Raw genomic sequence first — 12,992 nt, 5'->3', positions numbered from 1 at the left:
CACATTGGGTACTTAGATCTTTAGATCTCGAGTGTCATCTTTTATTCTTAATTTTTTATATTCTTTATTTTTTTATTATTCTTTATTTTTTATTTACTTAATCTTGTACTCTGTGGATACTGCTGAAAACGGTGAATTTCCTTCGGGATGAATAAAGTATCTATCTATCTATCTATCTATTTATCTAGATAGATAGATAATAAATCATATATATATATACATATATTGATCTATCTATATGTATATACAGAGATATTTAGATGTATATAAAGTGCATTTTGTATATGTGTGCATCTGGATTAATGTTTATGTTCATGCCATTATATGATTTGTAGAATCATGTAATTATTTTTTCTCTATCTTGGTGCATCCAGCTGTAGCTCTGGAGTCATTCCTCCAGCTTAGGGCATTTCAGATCCGTCTGAAACTAAGCCCTTTTGCAAGGTTCCTGAATCAGCCCCAAAATCAGTTAGCACATAAAATGATCATAGAAATATGCCAGTATAATAAAAAAAAAAACGACTTCCCGTACCTGTTTTCTGAGGAAATTAAACGTCTCTTTTCTCGATGCCTTCCTGTTTGAATTGGAAAGTAGATCTGGCAGGTGGCGTCTGCGGGAAACCTCTGTATGGTCGCCTTGTGCCGGGGAGAAACAGCTAGATTGTTCTTTAGCAAATAATTGTCACTAAACGATAAAAAATGGGTACCAGGACTCGATGTTTCTTGTATTAGCATAATCCACTTTATTTACATTTGTTTATGTGCTCAAAGCATTTTTTTGGGAGCTATTTTGCTATGGAAGTGAATGGAGAGATAGAAATACAGTATTGTGGATTAGCAGCCCACCACGTGGACCCAACACTACCAAAATGTAATTTTGCTTTAAGTATAATACTTAATTCACAGCACGCTCGAGATCTGACTGAAAAATTAAACTGCTGCTCATTAAATGCCGTTTGGTGCATTCAGCCTTGCATTTGTTGGTATTCATGCGCCCTTCCCCCTCCACACCCCCTCCAGCCCCACATCTCTCTTTCTCTCTTTCCTTGCTTTTATTTGATTTAGCCAATGACGTGCTGTGAAAGAATGATCCTCCCCAGTGAAGCCAGTCACGGCTGACCACTTTGAATCTCCTAACTAGAGCAGAGCAGAGCAAAGCGGAGCAGCCACATCTGGCAAAGACTAACGGCTCTCACATCTGGTTTGTGTATCAGCTCCTTTGCACGGCCATCAGCCACGGAGCCTGATAGCATACCTCAGTGATGTGGGATGAGACGAGCTGCAGCCACTGCGGGGAGGTGATGGTGAGCGAGTGCATGTTCAGAGGTCAGTTACACAAAGCAGGAAACGTCACTCATCAGTGGAAGGTTAATCGATTGCAGTGATTCCCGTGGCGAGTCCAAGCCTCAAGTTGAAAAACTAATCTCTCTGTGAAGATTTTACACCTCCAAGAGAGCATCACGTATGTGCTGAAGGGAGGAATGAGTCCAAGGCCTTGACTGAAGCCAACACATCACATGCTTTAGTAACCAGGAAAAAAAAAAAAAAAAACAGCATATGATGGAAACCAGGTCAATTTCCACAGATTTGTTCAAGTCAATAAAATTAAATGGTGAAACATTTAAAATTTGTTGGCTGTTTCCATCACAGTAATATAACTTGTCATCCAACACAGAGAGCATGCAGTAGATAATTGCAGCTTGTTCCTCATGCTCTGGGGTCTTTGAATAACCACATGAAGCAAGGATGCCCTCTTGTGGCTACACCATATTCTGCATGCAAACAGTCTTTAACCTGGAATTGGTCAAGTGCTTGCAAAGTGGTGATACAAAACGTAAAAATGGTTTAGCAAACGTCTGTGGGACATTTTGGCAATGTGGAGTCAGAGTTAGAGATAGTTGTGTAGTTTGTGTGAACAACGTTCATACAACACCAGGCTCCAGTGTAGGATTGGATGTAAATATCGCCATTTTGCTGTATATTTATAGGCACTCAGTATGATACAGAAATACAGTTATCACCAGGCTGACTGTGTCCTTTTTTCAGAACTCCCTCACCCATTCTTCCCGAAAAGTCTTCTTAGAAGTAAACAGGAAAAAAAAAAAAAATCAATTACTACTTTCTTGAAAAATTACACAACACAAAAAAATGAAACATCACAACTTCTTATTTCAAATCTTTTGTATTTCAGGCAAAAGAATTCCAATAATCACACAAGGAATAGACATTATAAAATTTTTTACACCTTTTGTAATTAAGACTGTTCCAAAATAACTAAGTTGTTCGATCTCAATGTAAACGTAATTCTTCTAAACCCACTTAAACATACAACCACCATCACAAGTCTTAGCCACAATTAACCCCAGTGCGTCCATGTGCAAAACGTACCAGGCACCCGATAATTTGTCTTGCAAGATAAAGTGGCACAACATGATTTAAGTGCACTGCCTGGTCTTGTATAGTCAAACAAACAGTGGCAACCTTTCATTTCTCATTGATGAAATTCCTTTCACATTTGGACGTCAAACACATTTTTAATTTGGTATCAAAGCATAGTGTAATTGGACCTGGGTAAAATTGCAAAATAAATAATCCAGCTTCTTCACTCATATTCCACTCATTATTTGGATAAACTCAATTATTTGAGGCCATTCACTTGGCACTGCGCGATGGAATTTAGGTTTTGCCTGCTTCTGAGTAAAATTACAGACAATCACACTCTCAAACATCTGTGGATGATGAAACACGACCACAATTATTTGGTAAATGCTTCAAGTAGACATTATGAAATTAAGGTTATCCCTGTGACACAACCATTTGCGTTTTCAACAAACTGTGTGAACCCAGCGGAAAACCGAGGCAGTGGAGACCAATTTGCGTTTTCTCAAAAGATTCTGTTGCAAATTCCGGATAAAACCTTAAGAGGGCTTTTATCTTTACTGCCACTACAAATCTGGCTGTACAATGGGTTCAAAAGCTGGCGGGACAAAGTGCTTACCCTCGAGTGGAAGGGGAAAATGACCAGAAGAATGTACCGGCTGTTTTTGGCTCAAATCAAGTCAACTTTATTATGCCACATAAAAAGACAAACACGGCGAAGAGCTAAGGCTAAAACGGCTTTAATCTACAAAAACTGCCACTCTAAAAGGAAAAGCTTTAACCTGCTGTGTGAAGGGCAGACCTGGGTCAATAAACGTGTTGCTGATCCCCACTGGGATTCACAGACTTGCTCAATGACAGGGGCCGCCGCAGGGCCTGAACCTGGCCTGTCTGGGCCATCCTTCACATGGTGACAACACCATCTGATGCCCCGGCAGGTTAAACAAACACTGATGTGCTAACCAAACACTGATTGACAAGAACAATTTGCTAATATGAACTGTCCCAGGTCTGCGAAGGCTGTTTCACAAGGCTCACTGGCCTAAACGAAATGAAGTCAATCAGTAAAGCAAGCTGTACAAGGCACAGTTGTACAAGAACATGTAGACGGGGGAGGGACTCTGACAAAAGAAAGGAGAGTGTGGTGAAATACTTGCCAGCATGAACTTGAGGTTGATGCCTGACCTTAAAGAGGGGCAGTGGAGACAGAATGCTATCTCTGATCTGTGTTTTTGCCCGACAATAAGCTAAAACGGCATCCTAATCAGAAGAACGTCACGTCAGACCGATGCCATGCCTGTGGTTTTCTAAAGGCTATTTGCATGATCCCATCTGAGTGCAACTTCAAAAGTGGGGCATTTTCTCCACATTTTTTTAAAATCCCTTTCTTAAGTGGTCATACAAAACTGATTTGTCTGACGATGTGTCATAGATTAGACGGATCTTTCTACATTAATGGCGACGGATACCACGTATTCCGTCATGACGAGTCGTACCGAAGTGCAGCACCTTTTTCAAACATTGATATCAAGCTTCAGGGAAGCCAGAAGCAGACAGGGACAGAAACAATAATGTCAATGCAAGAGAAGCACAGAACACAAAGGAAAAGTAAGGACAGAGACGATACCGGTCATGGGTAAAACAGTGGTCCAACACATTTTGAATATAGTAAAAGAAAAAAAAAAAGAAAAGAAGAGCAACTACGATACTGTATTTTGCCAGACAGGTTTTGGGAAAAATTACTTTCAATTGAACCAAATGAACAGTTTTTTTAAAAGTGATGGGAAAATATCAAATTTAGACATCATAGCTGGACATCATAATCATCCATGTGTCCATTGACTGGTGTTCCACTACACACTAGCATTATCTTGTAAGTGAGAAAATAACAACTTGTAGTAGCTCTACATCCCTAAAGCTAAATTATGTAGACTTATAAGAGTAAGTTTAACAGCTGATTGACAACAGGAGCCTGGTAAAATCAAAAAAATATAAAATACAAATATTTCCATTAAAGAAAGCAGGGACTACCTCTCCTGTTTCAATCGCTTAACTGAAAAGAGTTACAAAATTACATAGCTACATCAGCTATAATGAGTCAGTGATACATCATTTGTAACATTTCTGAATTATCAGCTATATAACAGAAAATCACAAAGTTTTTTTCATATTTGGGACAATGCTACTTACATGTATGTTGAAGTGTTAGCTTGGAGTGCCAAACCCAGTGATCCACTGGCAGCACATGGATGATTTTGGTATCTATGTTCTTATCACTTAATGTGGAACTTGAACATCAGGACAATTTACCAAAAAAAAAAATTTAGTTGTGTATTGTTTAAGGCTCTATTAGTGATCAGTGAACAGCTGTTTCAGTTTATCTTTTGAAATGATTGAATTGAAGATGATGCGATCCTTAACGCAATGCCTCTAACTTGTCTCCAATATTCTGAAAACGTATTCAAATACAGTTTGCCTAAGACCGCACGATTACAGGACAATGCCGGGAGTTAACCTCTACCAAGCGGTGTGTGTGTGTGGGTTTGTATGTGTGTGTGTGTGTGTGTGTGTGTGTGTGTGAGAGACAGAGGGGGTTCTTAGGCCTTCTTCTTGCAGACGTGGATGAAGTAGCATGGGGCTTGGGCCTGGCCGGGTGTGTACGCCTGGAAATCTCCGTAGACGCTGTGCTCCATTTTGCCATTGAAGGCCTCGCTCAGCAGAGCTTTGAAGCTGTCCAGGCGGTGAGGGTAGTAGGACAGACGGAATTTACTGTGGGAAACACACACCCACGCACAGAAACACACCCCCCGCACACACAAATAATCAGAAATCCTCTCCACTCAATAAAGATAAGATTTATTGTGCTCAACTGTGTCTGGTGGTGCAATCCGTCCACCTTTACTGCTAAGGATTTCCGATACCATCCGAGAGAGGAGCTGCTCCTGCGGTTTACAGCACACTCTCAACAGTCAAATGATAACTCAATCAGAGCAAAACAAGTTCATATCAAATGCAAGGTGACTATGGGACAATGTTTACCCAATGCCTACTTTGATATCGTCTTTTACAGGCAACCAAATGACTAACACTGATAAAGAATAAATAACGTTTATCTTCTGCTTATTATTTTATTGTTGCTACTGAAATAAAGTGGTGGGTAAGGGACAGATACAAAGCAGCGTAAGTATTGATTTTTGGTCAGAGCATGAATATTTGTCACGGTATGCATTTACACAAATTATTAACATTTAATTATACCATCGTTTGGAGGAATAGTCTTTTCTGGGTGGCTGTTTTTAAAATACTGACTGCAAAACTATGGTGGTTATTTTCCAACAGTTAACACTGCCATATCATTAACACAAACACTGGGCCGGCCAAGCCAGCTCTGTGTAGATGTGAGCCGTAACTCATCCTTTTTTTTTTTTTTTTTTTTCTTTGCAAATTCACAGTGTCTGCCATGCTGTGGCTCAATTTGAATAACGCTCGCTGAATAAGCTGGTCGTGTCTCTGTTGCTACACTGTCTGACCTACATGAAAACAGGGACGTTGTAATTGAATATTCTTATTTTCAGAGCATATTGCTCCTTAAATGTATTCCCTCTCTCCCTTTTTTCCCCACTGTTGGCAAGTGGCCATAGCAGAAGTGGGATAATTCACTCCTTGCTGCATGTTAAACATTTTTTAATGCATGAGGCAGAGGCAAAGAATCCCCCCCACACTTCCAGTATTGTTAAGCACTGACGTGTGTATTTTCAAACTGCTTTCAACATGTCGCGGACAAAACAACTGCCTGCTTAATAATGTCCAGGCGCTGTTGTCAGCCTCTGACAGTGGTCTGTACATGGACATACATGAGCCACAAACCTCAGAAACTGACCAAAGTAATCGCTGAGTCGTTGGTATTGATCACCAACCCTATCAACGCACTGCAGATATATTACGGTCATTTTGTGCTGTGAGAGGTTATTAATCTTACTTATTGCCTCTTCAACATGCCGTCATTTCTTTCGGCCTGTGCATTGGAGCAGTGCAGAATTACAGATGTAAGACTGTTTGCCTTGTCATGTGTCCTACCTGACGTCAGGAGGGCTCTGGACGTTGGCCTGAGGCAGCTGGATGGTGTAGTCCAGTGTGATCATATGAGGCTTGTTGTTGACCCACAGCACTGAGGTGGAGATGTCCTGAGTTAGATCACTCTGCAACACAACACAACACACAAACACACACACACAAACACAGAGTTACACAACTGGACGGACATCAAACTTCCTCTCACTCAGCTCCAGACTCGCATTTCAAGTTACTTTGCCTGTGAGACCCTGATGTGATGTGTGATAAATATAAAATTGTCCAAGTGTCAAACTTATCAAATAATTTCAAAGTGGTGACATTAAAACGTTATATTAAAATAATCACTCAAACATGTTTTTTTGTCATTGGATGTCTTGTGAATTAACCCCTTTTGAAACCTGAGCAATGATTTCTTCCAAAGATTTGGAAAAAAAAGGTGATCAGCAAATTAGCAAAAGAAAAAAATTACTGGAACATAACAGAAAATTTTAGGGGAAAAAAATTACAAACAAACTATATTTATAATTATTCGAATGTTATATGTAAGATCAGTGATGCTGGATCAATTGTTTGTGTTTAAATGCTTGTGAAAGGCATCTGAAGCAGAATGGAGGCTGAAAGCAAACGGGTGGAGAAAGCGAGGAGGTTGGTGTTGCCGTGCTGGAGAGCAGCGTCGGGCCCTGACAGCAGACTGTGGGATTACACTGGTATCTGAAGTGGAAATTTGCTCATGGACTCGACTGTTGACTTAGTCCTAGGCCTTCCAGCTGGATTGGTACAACTTTGACCAGATTAACGAATATGGAACTCAATTTGAGGAAAATTACATAAATCAAATAAGGTTCAATGCTGTTCTGCACATGTTGTCATGTCTCTATCCATATTTTACGTCTTACACAGTCTGCCAACGTGCTCTGTAGTAAAGGACTGGAACGGCTGATTATCCAGACTTCAGATGTCTGAGAAAACACATCTACTGAATGGGTACATAACAGAAAAAAAGTGGGTAAATCTAAAAAATATGTCTTCTTCATATTATAACTGATTGCTGGATATTGCTGATACAGTATTGCATGAAAATAAATATACATTTCAACAGCAAAGGAGATGCTGTGAACAATATCAGGTTGCATACATATGCACTTTCCTTATTTCAGAGAAGCACGGGAAAATTCTTTTTCCCCAAATGACCTCCTTTACCAGTTATTCTGACCAAAAAAGATTATGGTGTTCTCTTTCACATTTGCCACAATAGTTTTAAAAATCGGAAAATCTGCATGCATATTTTCCTTCTGTTTCTCCTGCGCCAGTTTCATTGAAAATCTCACAATATCCAGCAGGCAGTGAACGGAGATTTAGGTCTTAAACTCAGCTGCTGCTGGGGCTGGCGGATATAATCCATCCATAAACAATACTGTCTGCCCGACTCCTTTTCACAAAGCAGTGAAAAGCCAGATGGTGTCGACTAAACCGTGCCTTTTCATGTGGCTTTCTGGTTGATGTCTTTCTTCTTCTTTTGCTTTCAGAATATCACAAAGTGAAAGTGCCATTTAGATGGGCTGTCTCTCAAGCAACCTGACCTAACCAACAATGTGTGCCGCTGTTATTGAGCAATCACTCTAAAATAAACCTGTTAATTCAACTGGGTGTTTCATATAACATCATTATGCATATTATGAAATAAACAGACAAAGATATGAACATGAATATGGATTATGGCTGTCAAAAAAAGGTAAAAAAAAAGTTTGAATGGTATATGAACATTATTTTTCCTCCTGACATTAAAATGCAAATTTGACAATTCAGATCTTGTTTACATCCCCTGTGACGTCACATATGAACATTTAGCCTATGTTGTATTACAGCAAAACTGAACACAAAGGGAAGCAGGTCCTAAAATAACACTTCTATCACATACATGAACAACAACAAAGTAGATCATGCCAATATAAAAAACAACAAGTTCTGATACCCATTTTTTAGAGTAATTAGAATTATCTGAAAGTACTACCAGGTAATTTCTTCTTGGCGCAAGACTACAATGCAAATGTTTCCTGCTGGATGCCGGATCTACTTTCCAATTAAAATAGGAAAATAACGAGAAAGTCGTTTAATTTCTTCACACACACAAAATAAATAAATAAATAAATAAATAAATAGTTACCCAGACTTATTATGTTATTTTGGGAGTTGTTTTACCATGTTATGCAAGTGAATGGAGAGACAGTAACACAGTATTGTGGATTATTGTGGATATTACAGCAAATGGACCTTTTAGAGTTATTTCAATCAGCAAGATGTACAATGTTGTGTATTTATTTACACTAAACTACTTCCATGGCAAGAATGAAAGATATAACAACTGACTGACATCATGCCTGAGTGTTTATTCATTCACAGGGCACAGAATGAGTTGGGTAATACTGCACTTAACAGCATGAAAATGGTTTTCAAATATATCTCAATACAAACCGGTTTTAGATTATAATATTCACATTCTATTTCATGCCAAAGTTGCCAGGGGATGTATGTGTAAGGATTGGGTTACGACTGTCATGCATTAAGTTCAGTACCTTGTAGTAGATGTTCTTGCCTTGTGGTGCCCGTCCAGTTTCCAGGATATAATCGTAGTTACGATGGTCGATGATGAGGATCCCCCCTGGTCTGACCATACTAGCAATGTTCTGAAGGGCCAACTTCTGATCACTCTGGTCCCCTGGGAACAAAACAACATCCCAGCATGGTCAAACACACATCGACAGATTTGACTTTGATTACAAATCCCGTCTTGCGGATGAAATTGCAGAGTTTGAGAAGAGCGTGTGAGGTTAAATATCAATCTAAGCAATACTCTGAGAGGAGCTTTCCTTTGAGATGGGCTTGATGACTGAAAATCCAGATACCTTGGGGTCTTACTGTGAAATGAGGAGTAACTGAGTCTGAGAAGTTCTTGACAAAATTTAAACAATGGAAAGATTAATTCATAACCCAGAGACCAGCACTGAAACCTTCCTCTAAAAGAAAATGTCCAGAATTTCTCCTTTAAGAAATTGCACTGGCCCTTATCTTTATCATACCTTTGAAGTCTGGTAAGTGGGCAAATGAGTTGCCAAGGCAGATGACAGCATCGAAGCCGGCTCCTGGTTTCTGAACATCTTCTGATAGCGTCAGCCAGTTGGCCTCTTCGATCACTGACGACAAAAACGCCAAGGAGGACCAAAGACAAGGGCAGAAAGGAGAAAACATGAGGTTGTCACCTTATCCAGGAATATGTCAGAAAGTTCAACCAATAAAATCTGTAACATATCTGTAACTCCAACAAGAGGACATCTGAACATTCAAACAAAATAACAAAATGACATTTAAACAAGCATTTAAGTTTAACAAACAGACAGAAAATCCCTTACCCCACTGGTCAAAGGCTGGTTCTTTTCTCCTCTCCCACCTTGCCTTCAGTGCATACTTCAGCATTTTGTCACTGGCATCCACGCTCACCATACTGTATCCTTCTTCAACCAACATGATTGAGTCAACCCTAGGAAAGAAAATCAATTTTTAGGGGTTGGGAAACACACAAGATTTGTATTTAAAAAACAGCTCACAAGCTGACTTTATGTGCTCAGCTAACATTGCATCGGTAAACACATTTGTAATGGAACTCTGTGACAGTGAAGTTTCTTAAGTGTTCAGCATGATGACTTGATCTACTGTTGGTTTTACTGACTGTGTCTTGTGTGCTGCACAAAGCTTTGCATCAACTATTCCAGGGAAAATGACTTAACTCTCAGTCACACTGCCACCTTCAAGTCGTATCTGCTCAGTGATGGTTAAGATTAACTCTGAAGTCTTTTCTCTTTTAGAACAAATCATTTGGTTATGTGGGAACAGTGGCATTCAAACTCAGGTGACACCAAATAACCACTGAAGTCAACTGAAGAAGTGAGTCTCAGCCCTCTGAAAAGAGAACTGCCGGGTGGTTTCATTAGGAGTGAAATGGAAACCCCAGTCAGCTTTAGGAAATGACCCAAAACACAAGGGTTTATGGGTAAAACAAGTTGATGTCTGATTGACTTGCTTTGTTTCAAAAACAAAGACTGCAGGCTGCACTGATGCACATTATTTTCATGTGTTCTTCACAAACAGGCGCACAGACAAGTTGACCTTCTCTGCTACTGTTACACTGACTGGAATCACATTGGATTCCCATGCTCCTAAAATCCCTAATCTTGCAGGATAACAGTTTACCCAACATCTGTTCAATAAATGAGCTACTTATGAGACTTTGTGATGTAGCTGTAGTTCAACTGTAATTTTAAACCAAAACTAACCTAATGCAAAAATGTGACAAAGTCAACTATCTTGTTATGGCACAGATTACGAATGGGAATGAATAGCCTACTCCAGTGCTTATGCAACCACCTACTCAACTAGTAAACTTATGCTCAAAAATCGCAAAATTATTTTACTTGTTTGAGACCAAATAAAGAAAATTATTTTTCCGTCTAAATCCCTGAGTTGAATCTGGCAGCTCCAAAAGAATCCACAGGGTGTCACTGTAACATCCCTGAGGCAAGATGAGCCAACCTCTCCTCACTGGTGGGATGCAATTTAGCGAAAGGCACCAGACTCCTGTTTATGTAGGCTGTTGTTTAATCGTTAAACAGCCACATTTTATTTTTATTCGCCATAAAAAAGAAAGAAAAGTGAGCATAGCTTTTTTTTGGTTCTGTTAATAAAGGGAAATCTGAATTTCATGCATGCACCAGTTCTTCTATCAGTCCATCACTGAGTAATTTGAGTATTCGTTTTTTATCTAAAGCTGGTTTGCCACCCACATTACCCGCGTGAAGTACTTTTCAAGGAACAAAAGGTTCTTTCAGCCCATGTGCTCTCTGCGCTTCCATCACTGTCTAAAGCCCATGAACATTAGGGAAAATTAGTCCGCTGACAAATGGCGGCACTAACACACTGTCACTGCTACACCTCGCTTAACTTTTAATATTATCAAAGAGAAATGTCGTCCCCTCTTCCTTAACGGGTCCTAAGACAATACTAGAGTACTTCCCTTGTTTTATGAATTAAACTGTACACAAGTTGAAGTACCCACGCTGTGTGTGTTGGACCAATCAGAAACAGTGCACTACAAGCCCCAAAGACACTAAGAAGAAGTTCCTGGGCGATTCAAAAGTTCCTTCCCCAAACTGGGGACGTTTTCTGGGATAAAAAAAATCCCCAATGCTATATTTTGACTCTGGTCCCTGCGGTTAAAGCACAGACAGCACGTCAAATGGTTCCTCGCCCCTGGGGAAATTTCTTGTGTGGCGAAAAGGATTAAAACGGCAACTGACGACAAAATTACTAAAAATTCCAAAGAAAACAAACTGCATTGCTGATTAGGCCCAAAGTCTCAACTGAAAAGCTGCAGGTTCCTCAGTTCTTACATAAGATGACAGAAGAAGTTGAAGGGCTGGCATCGCAGGCACATTCAGAGACCCAAAAATAGAGGGGCCATTTGTGACCTCATTCCACCATGAGCATGTTTACATCGCCCAGATGGCCCACTACTCTCAGACACACAACTAGGGAATGAGGTCAAACCTAAAGACGTACTGGCTTACTCCACACCTCAGGGCTCTATCCTGTTGCTTGAGATATGAGGCTTTACAACCCCTCGTAGATATGAGGTACTGTGGTGTTAACTAATGAACTATAGTAAAACTATAATAATCTAGGTAGCTACAGATTTACAACTAATTATTATCAGGCACACTAAAGTGTCTATAATGAATGCACTGAGTAATTTGTGTAGTTTGGGGCAGCTTGTTTGACCAGTTTCTTTTACAGTGGCTCTGGGCAAATTTTGATTAAACTATTAGACAATAAAGACTATTTTCCTGTGGAAGGAACATTCATAGGTTTTAAATTCAGCAGTTCATAAGGCAAATGAATGTCCATGAAAAACCTATTATCCTTCCCTTATTCCTGCCTGTTGCATTCCATGTGGGATATTGAACAGTTTTACTTTAATTGGTGAATAGCAGCACATTTTCTATTGTTCAACTGTAAGTCTTCAAAAGAAAGTGTGATCCTTACCCTGACCACACAAAGTCAGACTATAAACCCTTAAGCCGATGAGAGACTGCAATAACAAGATTAGCAGTGACTTGGGCAAAATGAGATTTGTTAGAAATTAAATTATTTCCAAAAACAGAGTACCAAGTGTTAAAAGTTACTGTATACGTGCTATCAAAGGCATAACTGCATTTAACACCAGACCATGTTGTAGTTTTTTCCCACAGATCTACTTAACGAGACTGAAGTCTAAGCTGACAGGTAAAAACATGTTGATCTTCCTGTCTGGGTTCAGGGCATGGCCTTGGCGCTGGCAGAGAATGCAGATAAATTATCTATGGAGGTAAACAGACTGCAGCAAACCAGTCAAAACTCCCTGGAGCGAGCTCAACCAGCTTGCCAGCCATTCAACTCCATACTCCCAAGGATACACTCCCTACCCAAGTGACACTGAATAAGATACACGC

General features: G+C 39.8%; 1 protein-coding gene across 1 annotated transcript in view; it reads right to left on the bottom strand.

Moving 5' to 3' along the window:
- Positions 1–2,175: 2,175 nt before the first annotated feature.
- Positions 2,176–12,992, bottom strand: part of gnmt (glycine N-methyltransferase) — a 12,232-nt gene continuing 1,415 nt past the window's right edge. The window contains exons 2-6 of the mRNA XM_030045078.1: positions 9,861–9,988; positions 9,531–9,644; positions 9,027–9,169; positions 6,457–6,578; positions 2,176–5,148 (exon numbers count right to left, since the gene is read on the bottom strand). Of these exons, the coding sequence (XP_029900938.1) occupies positions 4,977–5,148; positions 6,457–6,578; positions 9,027–9,169; positions 9,531–9,644; positions 9,861–9,988 (679 nt within the window). The 3' untranslated portion in view covers positions 2,176–4,976. The remainder of the gene's footprint in view (positions 5,149–6,456; positions 6,579–9,026; positions 9,170–9,530; positions 9,645–9,860; positions 9,989–12,992) is intronic.

This window comes from Myripristis murdjan, chromosome 22 (assembly GCF_902150065.1).
Source record: "Myripristis murdjan chromosome 22, fMyrMur1.1, whole genome shotgun sequence".
NCBI classification, from domain to species: Eukaryota; Metazoa; Chordata; class Actinopteri; order Holocentriformes; family Holocentridae; genus Myripristis; species Myripristis murdjan.
The sequence above is the reverse complement of the archived record's forward strand: the minus strand, read 5'-3'. Positions and strand labels throughout refer to the sequence as shown.